Source organism: Mus musculus, chromosome 9 (assembly GCF_000001635.26).
Source record: "Mus musculus strain C57BL/6J chromosome 9, GRCm38.p6 C57BL/6J".
NCBI classification, from domain to species: domain Eukaryota; kingdom Metazoa; phylum Chordata; class Mammalia; order Rodentia; family Muridae; genus Mus; species Mus musculus.
In genome coordinates this window covers 32,329,814-32,351,385 of record NC_000075.6, presented here as the reverse complement: position 1 = coordinate 32,351,385, position 21,572 = coordinate 32,329,814, and the positions used below count along the sequence as shown (strand labels likewise).

Here is a 21,572-nt window from a genome sequence, read left to right as displayed (position 1 = left end):
CTCTTCACCTCAGACCCAGACGGCTGGCCATCAGGGTTCCCTCCTCCATGCAAGAGATGAAGAGTTGTGTTCCCCAGGCCTCTGACTACCTCAGAAATAGGCTCCATGTTCCTGCAGTGAAAGGCTCAGCCAGAGCGTCCTCCAGGAAGACTGACAGGTACCAAGTCCTAGCCATGGTCCAGAGTTTTCTCTTGCCAGGTTACTAGATATCTGAGGAGAACCAGACATGAAAAAAAAAAAAAGAAAAAAAAAACAGTTCAACCAGAAAATGTCAAACAGAAAAGACTCTGACGACAATACAGACAGGTAAACAAACCACAATCGGGGCTCCTGAAAATTGTACAAGAAAGGAAAACAAAGTTTTCAAAGTCAGTGTTAAGAGAGACAGCTGAGACACAGAGCAAAAATACAAAGAGCAGGCGAGAAAGATTAGCTCCATGGGTCAGCTATGTGTAGAATTGTCTAGGCATAGTGACACTCAAGCTGTCCAATTAGTATGGTGGCATAGCTCCACTTCCGGATAAGAAATGGGAAGAGTACAAGGATGTGGTGGGGATGGCAGGGAAGGGGAGAACGCTACATTTTCATCCTCAAGGTGTCTGCAGAGAAGTGTAGCTATAGGAATGTCCTTTGGGATAGACAGTAGTGTCAAAAGAAGTGGAAGGCTGGAGCTGTGCAGATCATGAGGTGGAGAAAGAGGAAGACAAACTGTTGTCACTTCAAACCACAGCAAAGCGGTGCTGCAAACACAGGTGTATATTCACTCTAATAAAAAGAAAACTAGAGACAAAAAAGGAAACCAAGTAGACACGATGCTACTTAATGTAGTATCTTTTGCGGCCACGAGATGGCGCCATTGGCACCTTGTGAAAACAACTAGACCCAGCACGCCAATTTATGTTCTGCATTTGTGGTTTTCCATAAGACAGAATTGATGGGGCTTTTTGGTTATTGATGGTTTGTTTGTTTGTTTGTTTGTTTGTTTGTTTGTTTGTTTTAACCAACAAAGTCAGAAAGAAATAAATCATAAGATTCTTTCTTGCAGGGCTTTTGTTGTGGCGCGCTCTCTGCTCCTGGCAGGACCTATGGCAGGCCACCAGTGTTCTCCAGGCCTCTAAATCCTCCTAGACTGCGCAATATGGTTACTTCCCCAGAGCCTATTTTAATTAAAGTTAACTCATATTTTAAGTGCTATTTTGTATTCAGTGTCCCATTTGACACTGAACCCAGTGGCCACACATGCTATCTCAAATAGAAAAGGTACAGACAATATTCTTTGCCTGTTTTGGTAGGGTGGCACCTCTTTTTTGTTTGTTTGTTTGTTTTGGTTTTGGTTTTGGTTTTGGTTTTGGTTTTGGTTTTGGTTTTGGTTTTGGTTTTGGTTTTGGTTTTTTCAAGACAGGGTTTCTCTGTGTAGCCCTGACTATCCTGGAACTCACTCTGTAGACCAGGCTGGCCTCGAACTCAGAAATGCGCCTGCCTCTGCCTCCCAAGTGCTGGGATTAAAGGCGTGCGCCACCATGCCTGGCCAGGGTGGCACCTCTTGATAAAATCTCTCTCACCTGAAGGGACTCTTTTCAGAACGAACTGTCCAGGTTTCATCCTCCCTTGAGTCCAAGCTCCGTGAAGACCATCTCTAAGTTGTCGTGTCGTTTTTTGTTTTTTGTTTTTCCTTTCTAGAACCTAGTCCACATCCGTTCCTCCACAGGACAGTATTTGTTGGCTGTCCAGTGTGTACCAGGCACTGTTAGCCCCAGGATCAAGCGGTGTTTATGGAAGAGCCAGACTTGTGTGGCTCCTGTAACCATAGGCGCTTCGCAATGACTCATGGGAAAGAGGAAATGAATGAGTCGCCCCAGCGGAATCCTTCACAGTCACTTTCATAATTCTCCCCAGGCCAGAAGTCTAAAGTACTGACTTCCCGCCTGCAGAGTCAAGTTTGGAACACAGGCTGTGCTGGTTAGTTTTGTGTCAACCTAACCCCAGCTGAAGACATCTGGGATGAGGGAAACTCAATTGAGAAAATGTCCGTGCAGGTTGGCTGTGGGCAAGCCTGTGGTACTTCGCCTTAACTGATGATTTATGTGGGCTGCACACCGGGTCTCCTGGTCCTGGTTGCTCTAAGAAAGCGGGTTCATTAAGCCGTGCAGAACAAGTCAGTGAGCAGTGTCGTTCTGTGGTTTCTGCTTCAGTTCCTGCCTCCAGGTTCCTCCCCTGGCTTCCCTCGGTGACAGACTTATATGCTGTAAAATGAAATAAATCCTTCCCCCTGTCTCCCCCCCCCCCCCAATTTTCTGGTCCTGGTGTTTATCGCAGCAATAGAAACCCTAACTAAGGCACGGGCCCTCAGTGTATCGGTTTACCAGACTTCTATAACCAAATACCACGCCAAAGGCTGGACACTTACTCAAGAGAGTGTTCTCTCTCACAGCTCCAGAAGCAGTGGGTCCAATATCAAGGTGCGGAAGGTCTGGTTCCTCGTCCGCTCTTTCCCCGTTGGCTTGTATACAATTGTCTTCTCCTTGTGTCTTCCTAGGGACTTTCATCTTCTCATAACAATCCCTGGTGTCTCTCTGTGTTCAAATGACCTTTCTTTATAAAGGCAAAAGCCAAATTGGATTAGAGCTCGCCACAATCTCCTCACACTGATTTAATTAATTCTTCAAAAGCCCTGTCTCCAAATACAGCCACTTACCAAGGTACCAGGGGCTAGACTTTCAGCTTGAGTGTTTGGGACACAGGTCAGTCCACAACGATTAGAACTATGACTCTAGAAAACCTGCTCTGCTAAGAGCTGGGAGACATTGTTTCTGACTGCACCCACGGGAAGGGCACTCTCTCCTTTCGAGTCTGTTCCTCAGAGGCTGTTGAGAAAGTGACAGGCAATTACTGACAGGAAGCGTCTAACAGAGTAGAGCATAGTAGGCAGTCAGATCATTACAATCTTCTACCTTCAGTCCTCTCTCCAAATCCCTGTAGCACCTCCCTCCCGCCACCACACACTTCTAGTCCTGGACGCCAGGGAGCTCACCTGGCCATATCTGGTTCACACGTGCACTCTCTTCTGTGAAAATCCCCGTTCCAGACTCTTCATAGGCCAGCAGTCAGAAGTCAGCCCCAGCTGGTTGCTGGATTGCTCTCTCTGGACTTCATTAGCATTCTTAGCAGTTACACACCATCACCCAACTCTCCAAGAGGAATTCAAACCCACGTTGCGAATTTGACTTTCCCTGGATACCTGCTGACCTTCCCAATTTTATAGGCGGTGTTTTTGATCCAAGGCTCCCATTATGCTTCTTACCCTCTCTTAGGAACCTACCAAAGTGTCTCACGCATTGCAGGTGAGTGTGAAATGCCTCAACGATTGCCCTTAACCACTGCCCCACCCAGCCCCCAGTGAATAACTGAACACTTACCACTTTCCCTACACATAAACGCACAAATGCATGGCCTCTCCATCCAAGCCAAGTACACAGTGTCCCGATCCACCACAACGGGATGTCTCCTCACCGTGACCAGTACACTTTATGCCACAAGAAAGCTAGCGCAGACTTCTCTCCTCTTCTTTGAAATTCCACAGACAGAAGTTTTGTTTTTACTCTTGAAACTGTAGCAACCTTGGGCTAATGAGAGTTCTTTCTTCTAAAGTTGGGAACTTTTACGGTTTCCTTGAAAGGAATCAATCTACGGCTGTGGGGTCTGTGCAGCCTATATTGCTACAGTGTTGCCTCGGAGCTATCATTAAATAAGGTAGGGACAGGTTGACATTAGCATTGGTTGCCAAGTACATGCCAGGTGAGTCCGTCTCTCACACAGTGTGGACACACTGTGCCTTGATAGGGCAGGACAAGATGTGTGACATTTTATTATGCTACTCAGAATCACATGCAATTTAAAACTTATAAATTGAGTATTTCTGAAATGTCCCACTTGGCTTATTCCAACCACGGCTGCTGCCTCCTGGGAACTGAAACTAGAGAAAGTCTAACAGTGAGTGAGGAGGGACTGCTGTGTGCATGGCCAGTGTTCACTGATTGGAACACTGTGTGTGTGTGCACACGCGCGCGCGTGCAATTTTAGTATAAAGAAACCATAAGAACAGAAAAAAATTCAGGTTGCTAATTCTTGAGGGTAAACGAGATACTACTGTAAGTAGCTGCAGTTGTATCAGCAACGCCTATTTTTTAGTATTTTTTTTAAGTTGCATTGTTGCCAGCTGACTATTAATTAGATATCGTGGAAAACCTCATTGATTGATATCTACTGTTCCTGGAGGGCTTATTAACAAACACGGGAATGGATGAGAGATCCTCCTAGCATAAGAAAACAGTACTTAAAATATTTGTCTTAAAAGAGATTTAGTTAGGACTTGAGAGTATAACTCAACAAATTCTTTTAATTAATATTTTATCTGGCAGGAAATATTTATGAGACATTACTAGCCTCATAAATGCAAATGGAATTTCTATAAATAGGTGAAAAAATAATTTCCTGTAAGTGTCATATTCTAAAGAGAAACTTTTTAACTAGGAATTCAGTCCCTGCTCATGAAAGAAAGAAAGAGAAGCAAATGAGAGAGGACAGAGGAGGTGTGTCTGCATGCTAATTAACAGTGATAACCCACAGCAGCCGGCTACCTTCTGTAGCCCTCATTAATTTCCAGACAATGAAAGACACACTTAGCACCTTTCAGGCTCTCTAAGTAGTTCTAAGTAGTTCTAAGCCATCCAGCAGTCTTGTCATTTATCCTTAGATGCCATTTGTGCTCTCTCGCAGACTTGGGCTGGAAACTCCCAGACCACCCTACATTTCTGAACAACAGTGGAGACTAAAAATCCCACCCACTACCTCTCATTATCCAGGCCTAGGCTAAAAACTGGACGTCGATTGTTCTGCCTCTGGTTCAAGGTCCCAACCCTTGAGAGAATGCTGTCGAAGCAGAACCTTCCTGCTCTACTTTGTTCCACCACGAGGCAGACAGAGCACCATGCTCTCTGTAGCAATCCAAAGGCCACTGCTGCTACACGGTGGAACACGAAGCCAAGACTCAGCAAAAAGCTTCATGTTGGGCATAGCTGGCTCTCAGAGCAACACAGCCCAGCTACTCCTGACAACCAGGAAACCAAAGAATTAAAGACCCCCTACTGAGCGTTAAACCAACACCTAATGGCTGTGCTGGCTAGTTTCATGGCAACTTTACACAAGCTAATTAATGTCTTCAGAAAGGAGGAGACCTCAACTTTGAGAATGACTCCCTAAGCTCTGGCCGTAGGGCATCTTCTTAGTTAGTGACTGATGGCAGAGGGCCCAACCCACTGTGGGTAGTCCCACCCCTGGATTCTATATTAAGTCAGACTGAGCAAGCCATGATGAGCAAGCCGGTAAGCACCACCTTTCATGTCCTCTGCATCAGCTTCTGAGTCCAGGTTCTGGTCATGTTGAGCTCCTGTCCTGACTTCCTTCAGTGATGGACTGTGAATGTGGAGGCAGAAGCCGAATAAACCCTCTCCTTTGGGTGCTGAACCCCAAAAACTGTGTAACAGACAGAGAGATGTTAAGGTTGGGACTAGTGAAGGCACCAGCAGACAGCCACGTGCTGGCTCTCCCAGACAGCAGCCCTCCCTGTGCAGTGAGTGACATTCCTGTCTTTCCTACGGTTCATTGAAGAATAGAGTCCTCTATGCTCAAAGCCAAGAACAGTCCACAAAAGAGGGAGAGTGGGGTTTGTGCCTGCAATGAGAAAGACCTAGGCTGGGGTAGAGACTAACAGTGGATTCCCAGAAGGAAGGATATTCAGACCCCCAGAGCAGCAGCCAATGTGGTCTGTACATGGAGGCTGTCACACAGAAAATGAAATACATTCAAGAGATCTATGCAGAGAAGTAGAAACAGAATAATGTACAACGGACTGGAAGGTGGGTGGAACCTTGAGGAAACACGGGGGTTCGGGGGCCGGGGGCCTTTTAATGCCATCATTGAAAAGCTTTTTCCTTCAACACATGTACATAGGACGTTGCAACAGAAATGACATTATAGTTTTAATATTTTACAAGAAGAACTTTTGGGAACAGAGAAGAAAGTAGAGAGTGGGAGGAAAGGCCAGCCCCCTTACCTGAAGATGGTTCAGGTCTCACTTGCCTTTCAAGGGAAGGCCATATCCATTTCAATGAATAGCCATTCCCACTCACCTATAGACTACCCTAAGCAGAATGCTCCAACAAAAGACCCACTTCCCTTCTCCCTTCTCTAGACTTTCCCCTTCAGTTATAATCAGGTCCCAGTCTCAAGAGCCAGACCCAGTAACAGCTTAAGGTCCCCCCCTAGACTGTGACTCCGGACTTCCAGGGGAATGTCCCCCACCTGCTGCATCTGGCTTCTTGATAGGCAGGGAAGTTCGGACAACAGCCCCCTCAAAGTGCCCAGAATGACTGAGCAGGTGTTCCCCCCTCCCCTTGCAAGGCTCTGAGCCTGAATTTTCTGCCCTAAGAGTTTCTTCTGTCTGCTCCTCCGCACCCTCTAAACACAGGCACGCGGGCGCTCACACACGTGCGGGGGCGCTTACACACGCGGGCGATCACACACACACATGTACACGTGAGCTTTCCCACATATTCACGGGAAGCTCTCACACACATCTGGTGGCGCAGGTCTCTGACCCTCGCTTAAGCGTGGCCAGAAGCACAGGAGCATCAACAAGGAGGTCTTGGAGGGAGGTGGCGAAGGGGGAGTAGTGGGCAGGAGAGTAGGGAGGAGGCTGCCCGCTCTCTCTGGCCCTGCGTCCGGCACCGGACTCCTTCCAAGTGACTGTGACCCCCGATACCAACAGCCCCCACCCATCTCCACCATATACCCCATTGTGCAAGCATTTCTCCCATTGCTGCCTTTCTTTGTGGTTCTCCTTTGCCTGTGGCCCTTTAAATCGCGTTCTATCCAGAGATTCAATTGTAGGGGGACAGAGGGAGGAGAACCCGGGAGGGGGGGCGGGGGGACGGGAGGAGATGGGGAGGGAGAAGAGAGGAGGGCGGAGAGGAGAGGGACAGCAGAGAGCCTCCCGCTGTTCTCTCTAGATAGAAGGGCGAGGCAGACCGGTGAAGGGGCGGGAGGTTTAGACGCCTCTGCTAGCTGGACCTGCGACACCAGAGTGGCTCGGGGCGTCTGCCCGTCCGTAGGCAATGCCTGAGGCTAGGGAATCCCCTGGAGAGCCCTGAGAGCCACCTGCACCGCCTTGGAAGGATCTCCAGAAGTTAGCCCCAAGGGTTCGGAGAAGCTCTCTGCGCTACAAGTAAGTTGTCTCCTTTCTCTCGCGTCCCTCCCCCAGCCCAGCGACTCCCCAAACCGGACCCTCACTAGGTGTCCTGTGGTTCTAAAAGAAGGCTTTCCCCTACCGGAGCCTGTCGGGTTGAGACAGGATGGGAACAAGATCCGGTGGTCCAAAGTTCAACAAACTGAAGCTGGCCTTAGCTGCCGGCCTCCCCAAGATGAGGAGTCCAGCCTCCCCAGGACCATAAACGCCCTGCTCCCAGAACCAGACCAGGATACCTGCGGGACTGAAACCTTCCATCTTTGGCTTGCTTGGCCAGGCCTTGGGAGGAGATAGAGAGAACCTTGCTCCCAGAAACAGCTTCAGGTGGGGGCAGAGATGGTCGGGTAGGGCGACCCCCTGGACTGTAGACTCTCTGCCCCAGCTGCTTTCTAATCTAACTGCTTTGCGGTACCAGTCTTCTCAGAATTGGTCACTACCTGTATGCTTTCCTTCTTTTGAAAACATTTCTGCAATTGTTCAAAAGAAGGGTTAAAGATAAAAGGTGGAGGAAGACAAGCTATAGCATTTTCCTGATGGTGGCTCTCCTTGGAGATCTGCTCTGTAGCACCTGATTCTGCCAGGGCCTCCTTTAAACGCAAGGGCAGGCCACTAGGAGGGGGGTTTCTAGCCTGGGACTGTGGAGCAGTGTTCAGTGTTGGCTTCTCGAAATTTCATGGGCTATTCCCAAAAGGCAGTGGAGACTCTAGCCTGCCCAGCATCCATACCAAGATCCCGGGGCGCTATCGAGGGGAACCTTTCAAACACCAGGCAAACAGTGGGAATGCAAATGCTCACTGTGACTCTTCTCAGTTAAACGGAGACTAGCAAGCCTGTCCCACAGCACAGAAATGGCAGCTCTGAGAGGGTGAGTAACTGAGATTACAACGGGAGAGTCTCCACAGTATCTGACTCCAAAGTGTAGCTATTCTTTCTCCTAAGCAAGCTGCCTGGGCCACCGAGCATGGGAATCCCTGCGGAGAAGCAGGGGACAGCAGCTAATATTTACAGAACCGGGGTGTTGAGCTGGAACGGGGTCCTGGGAGTTAACCTGTGGGGCAGAACTACGTTTTCTTGCTTTCTAGAGGGAACTAAAGTACACGGATGTCTGAGCTCTAAAGGGAGGTTCTAATCTTCACAGTCCTTGCCAGCCCCTGGCTTCAAATCCAGAGCTTATTACCAAACACTAACCCTGTAAGGTATACCACCTTCCTGGGATCCATGCCTTTGCTTAGCAATAGTCTCTCTCCACCTCCTTTGTTATTTGAGACACAGGTTATCACTATTCAGACCTGGCTAGCCTAGAACTCACTATGTAGACCAGATTGACTTCATAGACACCTGCCCACCTCTGGAGTGCTGGGATTAGAGGCATGAGCCACCATGTCTGTTTTACATGCATGCAGTCTTGAGTTCCAACCCAGGGTTTCCCAGGCTCTGGCAGGTGAGCTGAGCTGTGGGATTTATAAAAGGATTAAATTGGGCTGTGCCATCAAAGGCTTAGCTAGACTCCTTGGGATCAGAGACTTTTGAGTAAGTCCCCGATATACTTATCTTACAGGGGAAGGCTCAGCTTCCAGTGGGAGCCCTAGGGAACAGGGTGTACTTGGGAGCATGGCAGCATCAGATCACCACTGAAAGAGGTGCCATCCCAGAGATAACTTCATCCTCCAACAGCACCCAGCCATCTTCCCCACGCTGACCACCTAGCTGCCCAACAGCAAAAGCACCCACCACTCTGCCACCGCCTCTCCAAGATGGCTACCTACTGCTGGCCGGGCACTCTGAAACAGCACTTCTTGCTTAAGAGCACATCTGCTTTAAGCATAAAATGAGTGTGTTCTATGCTCCATCTAGCAAGCAGGTCAGTTGTGGGAGGGGAGAAGGCAGGAGGGAGGGCGGGAGATGGATGGAGTTGGTCATCCCTTCTGCCCAGAGCTGTCCCAAAGCAGAGATTTCTACTCTGTATAAGTCAGATCTCAGAAGGATTCCCCAGTGTATATTCCCCCGAGGCTGCTTTCTGTATCCTGACATTCAGAACACTCTTTTCATGGGTCCCATGGATATAATAAGGTATCCTTGTGACTGTATCCTGTTGGCCTTGCTCTTTATGGTACATGATGAACAGGCTGCAAGGTTCCTCTGTAAGGGACCTTACAAGTGTATGACTGGGTTTCTGATCCATGAATTCAATTCAGGAGCCTTCTAAGGCTACTGTGGTCATCTGCATAGCAGTGGGCTTGGTCTCCGGTTCCCACTCCCTCCTTAGATTCTGGGACTCTGAATACCTTCTGGGACCAAGCCACCAGAGGGTATGCTGGAAGTTCAAATGCCTGAAAACTTCATCCACTTCTGAACACTATTTAAAATCAGCTCAGCATCCAGTTGATCACCTAGCACGCACCAAGAATACATTATTGTTGGAGCCTTTCGAATGTAGTCATCTGGGCAGGGTTGTTTTCCATTTAAGAGAACATTAGCTAAAGCTTGCCTGTATTTTCCAAGCAAATACTGACCAGAATTTTAGACTGCGGGTGGAGGACAATGGGGCAAAATTGAGTCGGGGGGCAGGGATCCATGAGTGGCGCAGTGTAGCCATTTTAGATTAAGCTTTCCACTATGTGTTAACTGGTCACTGAGAGGCAGTGTTTCTGAGGGGACCCATCAGCAGCTGACTACTAAGACACTTCTCAGCCATGGAGAAATTTTCCCATCTCTTTGTCTTCCTTTTCTTCCCCTCTAGAGACAGGAGAATGAGAGTTCAGATACAAAGAATTACTGGGAGAAATGTGAATAAATTTGCCTGAATGTATTTTTTTTCCAAAGCAATTTAGGAAGTGGGTTTCTTTTAGATTATTTTAAAAGCCGACAGAGGAAAGGCAATGGGAGGGACTGGGTAGCTGTCCTGGGTATCTGGTCCCGCCTACCTTGACTTTCTGATAAGGAGGCTATTCTTGTCAACAGAGCCCAGGGTGACATCAACCTTTGCCAAGAGCTGTGTTAAAGCTAAATGTCACATAGGACCCTGGGGGTCCTGGCTAGAGGTTAAATCTTAAGTTCTTCTGTCAGTCCAGACCAGAGCAGGCTGGGGGCAAAGGTCAGGGATAATCAGACCAATCAGCAGGTAGCAACTGATCTTCCTGGTCTCCAAGGACAAGTGCGTAGGCTGAGCAGAGTCTGGGAGAGATGATAAAGCAGACGGAGCAGGGCAGGGATTGGCAGGTAGCTCCTCTCCTCGTGGCCCTGACATAGCTGTTTAGGCTGGGAATTACTGCCTGTCTCTCAGCTTCTTTCCCATCCCAGACTCCCAATCTTACAACTAGGGAGACTTTAGTGAGAAAGGGGCAAAGCAAGAACCAAGAGGACTCAGATGCCATTTGGAGCTGAGGCTGTGTTCTAAGAGTCTATCCCTCAGCCATCTTGACACTGGCTCTGGCCACTAAGAATTCAATACTTCAGCTTTGTGGGCAGTGGATCAGAAAAGTGACCCACATATGGTACTACCTCTGCCCTAAGAAGGTGGTTGTCTCTAATGCAAGAGAAGCCATGGATGTCCAGGTCCCTAGGGCCCTTTACAAAGAAAAGCTGTCATGAGAGCCAGCTAACTTTCATAGAGCACAGAAATCTCAATGAACAGCAGCCTTCCTCACCCTCATCAGGTAGGCTTGCTTGTTTTGTAAACCCATCTTTATCACGTGAACCATAAAAAGTCACTCACGTCCCTTCAGACTGCACGTGAAGCCCATGCCTTATGCAAGCGCTTGAGATAGAAGACCAAATTGTACACCTTGCCTCCTCTACCCCGAGAGGGGTTGTTACTTACAGTCCAGTTGGCAGGTGACAAAAGAGACACAGGAAGAGAGTGGCCAGCAGGGCAGCCTCAAGGAAAGCATGCAGGGAAGGCTTCTATAGGGCCTGGTAAAAATAGATCTGCTAGTGGCCAGAAGCCGTGGCTTACAGAGGAATGAGCAGCAGTAGACACAAGACAGTAAGAGAACAAACAGAAAGGAAGAGCAGAGGCTGAAAATTGGGGCTCCCGGGGCTGGGCATGACAGTCCTGGGGAGCCTATCCCAGCCTCATCGGTGGCTCTTCCTCCACTTCTGATCAACACCTACACCAGCACCATTATATGTCCCCTCCCCCTCCCTCTCTGCCTCACCTTGCATCTTTCCCTCTGTCTACTCTCACTCTCATGAAACTTTTTTTTTAAGATCACTATAACTCGTATGTACTGTAAGCAATAACCACCAGGGCACACTACCATATCCTTACCCTCTTTCTCTCATATTGTAAAACTGACCAAATGGTTGCCAATAAACCTGTACATATGGGCATGTTGTATGCTTCCCCATTTGCCCTGCCCACCCCTCAACCCTGGCAGCAACTACTCTGCTTCTTATTTCTTTCTCTTTTTTTCCTGTAATATCAAGAATGTAATATGAATACAATAATAATGAGGAGATTGACTCTTTTCACTCAGTGCAATCACCTGGAGATTTGGATTACTTTGTGTCTGTGTGTCTTTGTGTTTCTGTGTGTGTGTGTTTTTATGTGTGTGTGCTTTGTGTGTGTGTGGTATGTGTGTACGTTGTTGCTGAGGGTCCACTGTATAAAAACATCACAGTTTATTCACATACCCATTAAAAGACATCTGAGTTGGTCACAGTTCAGAACTGTTATTAACAGTGCTTCTATTAATATTGATGAACTGGTTTTATGTGAACCTAAGCTTCTATTTTTCCACAAAGAATGCCTAGTAATACAATTTCTAGGTCACAGAGTAGTGATGTGCTTAGTTAAACTTTTTTTTTAAGTCAAGGTGATGTATAAAGAGTGGTTAAGAACGCACGTTGCTCTTTGAGTGGAATGGAATTTGGTTCCCAGCACCCACATTCGGAAGCTCACGATCACTTGTAACTCATGGGTGCCATCAAGTCTTCTCATGCTTGAATCCAAAGGCTGTCCTGGCAGGTGGAGAGTGTGGTGGAGGACGAGGCAGGGACTGCTGTCTGTCCAGGTAGAGCGAGCAGCTGAGGCTGACCTGGCTGCTGGTCACACTGGGCTATAAGTAACTATTTACCAGACTGGAAACTGAAATCCAGAATGCACAGTTTAGGGCAAAGTAAAATCCTGGCATGCAGGAAGCCTGGTTTATCCTCAGCACTGTATGGGCAGAAGGAAAGAAAGAGAAACTAGATGTGGAGTCTCCATTCCCTTCCTCCTGTAGGTTCAAGGCTGGGCTAGCCTAGACAGGGCCATCACAGAGAAGGAGTCTTTGATAGTTGTTGTGTTTTATAAAAAGAAAAGGAAGGGATATGTTTGGTGGAAGTGCGGTATGGTACGGGTAAGGGGGTAAGGGGTGCCTCTGTGGGCCCATGCTGAGGCATCCCTTCCCTCTGAGATACCAGCCACATGATGGAATAGTATAGAATAGAGTTTATTTAGGACATGGAGAGGAGAGTTGAGAGGGTAGTAGAGACAGAGCGAGAGAAGAGGACTAGAGGAGTAGAGGCTGCCCATGAACACATGGGGGGGGGGGAAGGGGAGGGAAATCGGGAGAGAAAGGTCGGGGGGGGGGGAAGAAGGCAAGAGAGTAAGAGAACAAGAGAAGAAAGTGAGGAGGGGGTAAGCAGCCCCTTTTATAGTAAGTCAGACATACCTGGCTGTTGCCCGGTAACTGTGGGGTGGAGTCTAGAAGAAACGCTAATAATTAGTGTACAGAACTCACCTGCATCCGGTAGGTTTCAGCTGTGATTCTGGGGGCCATACCTACTGTACTCTGGCTCCCTGGTTCTTCCACGTGCCTGGCCCAGTTTTTGCCCTCTCACACCCAAGCTTTCCACCTTTACATAAACATGTGTATATTCTCCTCTTCTGCTTTCTTGCTGTTTCCTCTTTGCAGTCTGTGTGATCCTGTCTAGTCATACTTCACGAATTGGCACCAGACAAGGAAATCTGTCCCCCCAGGCCTTAGAAAGGAAATAAGGGGTTTTTCACTTTGACTTAATTATTAATCCTCTTTATTATTTAATGCAGAATTCATACAGTGCAGGGTTACAAGGAAGAAATGTATTAGAATTACTCTATTTGCTTTCATAGGCATAGCGGGCTTACAAAGAAAAAAATATGGATACAAATGTGGGGTAAATGTGAAATGAATTGATTTGATTTTCAAGCCCTTTTATTCATGCTTTTTTGTGCATCTTCTGCAGGGGACAGGGAGACTGCCTGTGGAATCTGCAAGCACACCCACAGCCACGTATCAAAGTGAATGGCTGTGAGGAGCTGTGGGTAGCCCTCAGCTGCTCTCCAGGGCAAGCCATAAAATTTCCCAGCTTAAGGGAGCTGGCAGTCAGTCCTCTCCAGGATGTACTTACAGGATTTTTTAACGCACTTTTTTTGTCTTTGTATTTACTCTGAAGGACTGAAATCTGTAAGGAGCATGCTACGTCTCTTCTCTCTCACAGTTGCAAGACAGGAAGGCCAGCCTAGAAAGCTTACAAACACTACTTAGTCCCTTCTCTGCTTTTTATCTTAATCACAAACTTTCAGTATTTTTGTTTCTATAATGACAAGATGGCCTGGGGATTAGTCTGCACCATTTCTAATTGGGTTCTTATTTCTCACCAGCCCCAGAAGCTGATGCAGGAGGATTTATGCAGCAAAGGCCAAATTACTATTGAGTCAAGCTGGGGAGGAAGGCAGAGGACTCAGGTTGCTGCAGTTACTCAGCTTCGCCTCTTTTGGACTTACATACCAAGACATCCTTAGAAGCAGGTGTCTGTGCTGTGGTCCCCAATTCCTTAGACAGGTGATAGGGAATTGCCTAAGGATGCTGTGGGAGCCAGCAGCCAATCACTGCCTCCACGGGTAGCCTGAGGCTCTGAAGACCCCAAGCTCACTTTCTGGTGCTCCTATGGAGCCACCTGACCCTTTTGTTGTGCACGAGAGGTCAGGGCCACCTGTGAGACCTGCTGTGAAATCATTCAGTGTCCCATTACATCCTCCGTGTTTCTGAGGATATCTTCCCAGGAAGAGGGGCAGTACCCTGCTCGCTCAGGGACCTTCACTGCAATTCTACAATGGACTAATGTTATCAGTCATGAGCCAGTGAAAGGACTTTGGAGGAACCCAATAGACTGCAGAAGCCACTGCTATCCCATGGTGATAAGTCTATAAGGTAGTTGTGCCAGTCGGTATTGTTTCTTACCACACCTGCCCTCAACCCGTGCCAACTAAAGTGAAGTGGGCAGGAATATTACACTGGGATTTGGCAAGATGAAATCTCCTGACAACATGGCATGACTTTCTTGGGCACTTTTCAGTTTTTACAAGGCAAAAGACGAGGGGTGGGGACCTATTGGATAGCATGTGACCCAGGGAACAGCTGTAGCCAGGAGAGGCAGAATTACAATTCAGAACCGAGATCACTAGATTCTGATGGGCAGTAGAGCTCGGGGAAGTGTGGGCTCCGGAGTCAGACCAGGGTCAGCTCAGTGCTGGGCTCTGCTTCTTCTTGTTATGTGACCTCGGGTGAGTTCCCTGCCTACTCTAAATCCCAGGCTCTATTTGCATAATGGGTGCATAGTAGTTATTACACACTGTTGTCAAGATAACAAAGGTAAAGCCCCCAGTTCAGAGTTGTCAGTTTGTGTGCACACTCGCACACACGTATGCATACACAGATACACACACACTTCCAGAGCCTTTCTGTAAAGAAGTCAGTGCAACCTGCTGCAAGGGATACACTGGGCATATGCTGAAATTAAAGTGGGAAGAGTCTGAAGCCATGGGGACCACAGCACAGACACCTGCTTCTAAGGATGTCTTGGTATGTAAGTCCAAAAGAGGCGAAGCTGAGTAACTGCAGCAACCTGAGTCCTCTGCCTTCCTCCCCAGCTTGACTCAATAGTAATGTGGCCTATGCTGAAGCCATTTTGGGGGCTCTCCTCCAAGGAGCAGAGGCAGATAGGGTGCAGGCCAGGGGTGTCCAGAGCGGAAGAGAAGGCAAGTCTGACAGATGCTCAAGGACTGCGTCTGAGCAGAGCTGATAGAGAGGAGCCCCTCTGTTCACAGCTCCCTTTTATGGAGTTCTTCTCAGCCCAGAACCCAGCAACCACAGCCCCGCCCACCCACAGTGATGACGTGACACCAGCTATTCCTAGAGTCACACTGTCCCTGGCTCTACACTCCACTGAGTGCCCTTTACCCTGCTACTGGAGCATGGCCTGTGCTCACTCCCTTCTAAAGCCACATGTAACCTTAACACTATGGCATTGGGAGAGCCTCTGCCTAGGGCCTTCTGCTTAGAGCAGAGATAAGAGAACCACACACTCCCCAAGCTCTCGTGTGCCCCTAAGAAATAGCAGTAGCCAAGGTATAAGCACTGGAAACTGCACTCAGCTCCAGTCTTGCTATGCCACCATGACTGACTGCTGGTGATCGGCATCCACTGCATCTGAGACAGAAGCCAGCCAGGACGTGCACGTGGACGCGGCTTGCAACAATCCCCACCGTGCCTTCCTATGTCCCACGAGCTCAGAACAATTTTGTTTACATTTACCATCTGTTTGGATAATTGCTTTTTCCTAGACTAAAGAGAACCAAGTATTTCAAGTCTCTATAGAAATCATCTAATGCAAACCAGGTTTAGAGACACATACTTACAATCCCAACCGCACTCCAGAGGTGGAGACAGGGAAATCAGAAGGTTCAAGATCCTCGTTGGCCTGAGACTAGCCAGGGATGGTAAGTCGCCATATTTAAAAAATGCAAAACAAGGAGTGAGAAAACATTACATTGAATTAAAATGTCAGAAAGCTGCACTCTGCATCAGTCTGATAAGTAGCTATGCAGAGTCCTTCCAGGGAGAGCCCAGCACAGCTGCTACTCGCCAGCCTCTCATACCTTGCTTTTGTAGGTGGCAGAGTTCAGCGCTCATCCTGGCTACTGTTTGCTGCCAGCATGCACAGTGAACTCTGCAGAGTATTCAGGAGGAGTGAAGTATTTGCCCTGGCTCCTGCCAGAGGCAGACTCACTCAGATGAAGAGTAACCCAGGGGTGGGTGTTAAGGATAGAAACAATGGCTATCACAGATGGTCTCCTTTGTAGGGTCCGCTCTCTAAGCAGACACTTCTGAGAGAAAAAAGAGGGCAGCGTTAGTGGTTCTGTCAGGAGAGTTGATGTTCTATGGATAGTAGGGGCTCTCAATCTCCTTGGAACAATGAGGGACACTTGGGAGCAGGGGATGCTGTTCTATGGCTCCTGGGGTATCAGAAGGGAAAGGCGAGGGCAGAGAAGACAGCCCTGGGGAGAGCAAGCAGAGAAGCAGCCATGCCACTTTCAACCTGGGAAACATAGCTCTCAGTCTTAATTTAATTGGCTGCCTGACACAGATCAGGTGTCGGTCCATCTGACTGCAAGCTGGGTCAGCTTGACGTGAAGCCATAGGAGCAGAGAGCATCTTGGTCAGACTCTGGGGGCTTACAGGGGGCAGCCAGCATTCAGAGCATGTCAAGAAGAACCTGGCCTGGCCTCTCAGACACTGTAGCCTTAAGCAAGCTGCTAACTGACTGCGATTTTATCATTTGCAAAATCAAACTATTAAAAGGGACTCCATAGATGTGTGTGAGATGATACAGTACATAGGCACCCGGCAGAGACTGGCTAGGCATTGGATACCCAAGCTGTTATTCCTGCTTGGCCTTCCTGCCGAGGTGTTGTTGCTCAGTTCCCCTGTAGGCACTCTCTGTATGACAACTCAGCCGACCCTCCCTCACCTCTCAGCCACACCAAGTTAAGAACAGTGCCTTGGATTTCATGTCATTCTCTACAGAGCCGACCTGTTGGTCATTGTGTTCCCTGGAGTCCAGTGCGCTGGTTGAACGCAGAGAATAGAACTGTAGTCTTCACTCACTTGCCTAAGAGAGACCCCAGAATCAGAGCTGGTTGTCCTGTACACTTAGGATGGAGGCAGCCCTGTCTCTCAGGAAGACACTGAAGGCCACGAGCAATGATGTCACTGGGACACCTTGGGAAAAATGCAGACTCAAAATGCAGAAGAACCCCAGACTCAGTCAAAACATGCATTTCAACAGTAGCTCCCATGAATGGAAGGCATATCAAAGCTGGTGTGGCGAGCTTCTAGGTTCCTCTACCCCCAGGGCCTGGCAAAACACAAGCTTTAAGTGGGAACTCATTAACTGACTAATTGCCTTGTGTGTCATTCCCTTGAGCTTTCATACTTAGTACCTATGCGCTGTGACCCGAACTGACCCAGGCAGGAACTCAAGAACAGTCCTACCTAAGTGGATAAACCCAATAGCTGCAATATGATGACATTTCTCATTGAAGTCCCTGTTGGGTTTTTAAAGATTTATTTCTGCCGCTCTTTGTGCCATTAAGCCTCAGAGTGCTCTAAAAAAGGGTTTCACTTTAAGAATATGTTTGAAAAGCTGGGAAATCAAGATTAGCCCTTAGGGAAAAGCCAACTTTTTGGTATGGTTTGCACATAGGTTCTTGGGGGTGGGGGAGTATAGACTGGCCTTTCTTTAAGGAAGAGACCACAAGATGAGGAGACTGGGATTTGTCCAGGATTGAATTGTACCAAGCCACCCCCACCCAGACCCCTGAGCCCTGCTTATCCACTGTTCCAGGGACAGTACCTCTGTCACCCCTTCCACATCCACCCTAGGCGTCTGGTAGTCTTGCCATGGGTAATATGTCCAGCTGGGGACGTCTGTATGTATATGGAGCTTTTCTCCTGACAACTGGGTGGCCACCAGCAGACTGGGGGACAGAAAAGATGTGAGAAGAGAATTGTGTGTTGGTTGGTTGGTTGGTTGGTTGGTTGGTTGGTTGGTTGCCTAGTTGGTTGGTTTGGTTTGGATTTCAGAGACAGGGTTTCTCTGTGTAGCCCTGGCTGTCTTCAAAGTCAGAGATCTGCCTGCCTCTGCTTTCTGAGTACTGGAATTAAGGCATGCACCACCATGTCCTACGTGTTTTGTCCCAGTGGGCATGCTGTCCTAGACTGCCTTCTGGGCTGGGAGGGTGTCAAAAACCTTCGTCTGTCACATTCTGCAAGGCCAGGCTGAAAGCGTCAGGTCTCAGGACCCCTGGGTTCTCACTGAGGTTTCAGGTTTTAAGGGCTCCCAAATGCCCTGCTCGGGGACCACATTCTAATGTCCAGCTCCACTACTCAGAGTTGCCCTCTCTCCATGGCTTTCTTGACCTCACTGCCCATGGGACCCTGCTTCCTCCCCAAAGCATCTCTACACTTTGCTGCCTCAGGTGGTTCTTGGTAGGGGGCAGCATCTCAGAAACAGGAAGCCAGCAAACTGTGCAGGCCAGCCTCAGAGGAACTGCTCAGAGCCCCTGTCCTAGTTCTGCCAGAGGTGAACCAGCCAAAAGGAAGCATTCTAAGAGAGTTCTCCAGACACTGTCTTGGGAGATGAGGCAAGGGGTTCCTAACTGTGGTGTGGAAAGTGGAGGAATCAGAATCTACAAACAGAGTTTACTCGCTAGCACGGCCTTGTATGTGTGGGGTGGGGGCTTAAAAATAATAACCACATTGTGCACCCTTAGTGAGATTTTGAAACTCCCATTTTTCCCTTTTGCAAAACCAAGACAAAAGCAATCTCCCTCACTATGAAAGGTATGGAGCCATGGGCTCCTGAGCTCTCACCCTTGGCCTCAGGACCTACTGCTCACCTTCCTTCACAAGTGGTGCACTCAGTGACTGTGAACTGAGGTGACCTGGTTAGGGGCCAGCAGATTCTACGTTGAGCATCTATCTCTGCCCTATTTCCATTAACGCACAATAGACGACCACAGACCTAATGTCTCAAAACAGTATCCACTTAGCATCAGAGGTGCAGCCACTGGCTGATCATGACCCTGCTCAGTCCTCACAGGGAGCCTGAGCTCCTCTTCCGTCCTCCTAGGGATAGGAGACATCCTCTGTCCTTGTAACACCGTGGCTGCCTTGCCAGCCGTACCTTCTCTGTTCTGACGCAGGCACTTTCTTGCTGTGTAGACCCTTTCTGTCTTTAAAAAAGGATACAGAAGAAGAGACCTATTCACTCCTGCTTCAGGAAAGCCAAGTCCCTCTGAGGGTGGCAAAAATTAGACCAGGTTAACATCACCCTCAAACTGTACCAACCATGGGAGCACAGTGCCCAAGTCCTGGAGCTTCTGGGAGTGTCTACAGGAATAGGGACCATGGGGCAACTTAGAATTTTGCCTGGCTAAATGTGCCTTCTTTGTACTGGATATAAATATCATTTATAGTGCCTTTAACACTCCCTGCTAACCGGGGCACATTTGAAAGGAGCAAGGCAGCCCAGCCACCAACCTGCTTGGAGCATTTTCATATTTTAACACTGCAATGCAGGAGTTACAAGGGAGTTGGAGTCCCTTTTGTAGATCGTTAGTCTTGTTAATAAAGGACTTTAAACACAGACTCAAAAGGAGGCTCTGGGAGCATTTTATTAGAGTTTGAAAGAAAACCTTTTGGCCAGACAAGCTGAAAAAGGGATACATAAGAGAAATGGAGATAGCCATGTCTTTTAAGTTAGAATTCAAGAAAGCAAGCAGGTTCAGCAACAGCGATGGCAAGCAGCTCTGTGGTGGAAGGGAAAGAAGCTATAGTTTGCCCAAAGTGTCAGAGAATGTACTCTCAGGATTTCCGCTGGTATCCAAGCAACCAAGCAAGCAACAAACAAACAAATGATACAAAGGGAAGGAAAAGGAAACGTTATTGTGATTATTCTTTAGTTAGAACTTAGAAAAGTGGGCGGGCTTACAGAAGCTTTTTTAAAAAGTGTTTTAGTTTACGTGTATGGGTATTTTGCATTCATGTATGTCTGTATGCCATGTTCAGGCAAAGCCCACTGAAGTCAGAAGGGGCATTGGATCCCCTGGAACTGGAGTTAGAGATAGTTGTGAGTTGCCATGTAGGTGCTGGGAATTGAACCCAACTCCTCTGTAAGAGCAGTCAGCGCTCTTGACCAGTGAGCTACCTCTTCAGCCCCACGGCAAAAAAAAAAAAAAAGTCAAAAGTAGCTGCATTGGAATGTAAGGGCATCCTTCCCATTAGAAGTAATTGTCCCTTAAGTTGACTTAGCAAGCCTTCACTAGCATCAGCTTTCCTGTGGGATACTCTCCTGGCCAGTGATGGACAGGCCTGGATGGATTAACTCTTTTGTTGTTTTTGTTAATTAAAAATTTCCTCATATGCCGAGGTTTGATCATATTCTTTCCCCGTCCCCAAGTCCCTCCAGGTTCTACCCACCTTCCCAACCACCCAACTTCATGCTCCTTTCTCTCTGATTTCCGCCTTCCCAGAAGACATCAGCTGGGGACAGTTACTGCACTAGGGATGAGTCTTTGTGTCAACTTCCCGTCTCACTGCTGGGATATTTGTCTTGTTCGAACTTACATAGGTCTTATTATGCTTCTACATGCTCTGTGCGTTCATGTATTAGTACCATTGTGTCTGGAAAACACTGCTTCCTTGGAAGCACCCGCACCCCTGGCTTTTATGATCTTTCTTATTCTCTTCCTCAAAGATCCCCAATCCTTAGTAGTGGTAGAGGTGAGTGGGTGGGTGGTGGTATTGATAAAGACATCTCATTAGGACTGGATACTATATGGTCTTTTACTCTCTGTATGCTGTCCAGTTGTGGGTCTCTGTGTTAATTCCAATCCACTGCATGAAGCTTCTCTAATGAGGTTGAGCAATGCACTGGTCTATGGGTACAGCAATATGTTATTAGAAATCATTTTATTGCTTTTATTGCCATATTTCTTCTTCTTTCTTTCTTTCTTTCTTTCTTTTTTTTTTTTTTTTTTTTTTTTTTTTTTTTTTTTTTTTTTTTTTGAGACAGGGTTTCCCTGTATACCCCTGGATGTCCTGGAACTCACTTTGTAGACCAAGCTGGCCTCAAACTCAGAAATCCACCTGCCTCTGCCTCTGCCTCTGCCTCTGCCTCTGCCTCTGCCTCTGCCTCTGCCTCTGCCTCTGCCTCTGCCTCTGCCTCTGCCTCTGCCTCTGCCTCTGCCTCTGCCTCTGCCTCTGCCTCTGCCTCTGCCTCTGCCTCTGCCTCTGCCTCTGCCTCTGCCTCTGCCTCTGCCTCTGCCTCTGCCTCTGCCTCTGCCTCTGCCTCTGCCTCTGCCTCTGCCTCCCAAGTGCTGGGATTAAAGGCGTGAGCCACCACTGCCCGGTGCCATATTTCTTTAGCAGAATAATAATATCAGGTTTCCCCCTAGGCC

At 48.1% G+C, this 21,572-nt stretch overlaps 1 protein-coding gene and 1 long non-coding RNA gene across 8 annotated transcripts in view; one reads left to right on the top strand and one right to left on the bottom strand.

Moving 5' to 3' along the window:
- The window catches only part of Gm39317, a 14,272-nt gene extending 10,359 nt beyond the window's left edge, over positions 1 to 3,913 (bottom strand). Inside the window, exons 1-4 of one of the 2 annotated variants that reach the window (XR_870611.2) lie at positions 3,032 to 3,913; positions 2,696 to 2,864; positions 2,408 to 2,592; positions 90 to 210 (exon numbers count right to left, since the gene is read on the bottom strand). This is a non-coding gene — a long non-coding RNA (predicted gene, 39317). Of the gene's footprint in view, positions 1 to 89; positions 211 to 1,562; positions 1,712 to 2,407; positions 2,593 to 2,695; positions 2,865 to 3,031 lie in introns of those variants that run through there. The other variant, XR_870612.3, reaches the window with a different exon arrangement.
- A 3,092-nt stretch (positions 3,914 to 7,005) lies between these two features.
- Kcnj5 (potassium inwardly-rectifying channel, subfamily J, member 5) overlaps positions 7,006 to 21,572 on the top strand; it is a 29,675-nt gene continuing 15,108 nt past the window's right edge. For 2 of the 6 annotated variants that reach the window (NR_157190.1, NM_010605.5), the window contains exons 1-2: positions 7,042 to 7,282; positions 8,862 to 9,164. Coding sequence is in view for 2 of the 6 variants with exons in the window: in XM_017313153.1 (XP_017168642.1) it covers positions 9,132 to 9,164 (33 nt within the window). In the remaining 4 variants the exon portion in view is untranslated. Of the gene's footprint in view, positions 7,283 to 8,048; positions 8,169 to 8,861; positions 9,165 to 21,572 lie in introns of those variants that run through there. The other 4 variants (XM_006510039.3, XM_017313155.1, XM_017313153.1 and 1 more) reach the window with 3 other exon arrangements.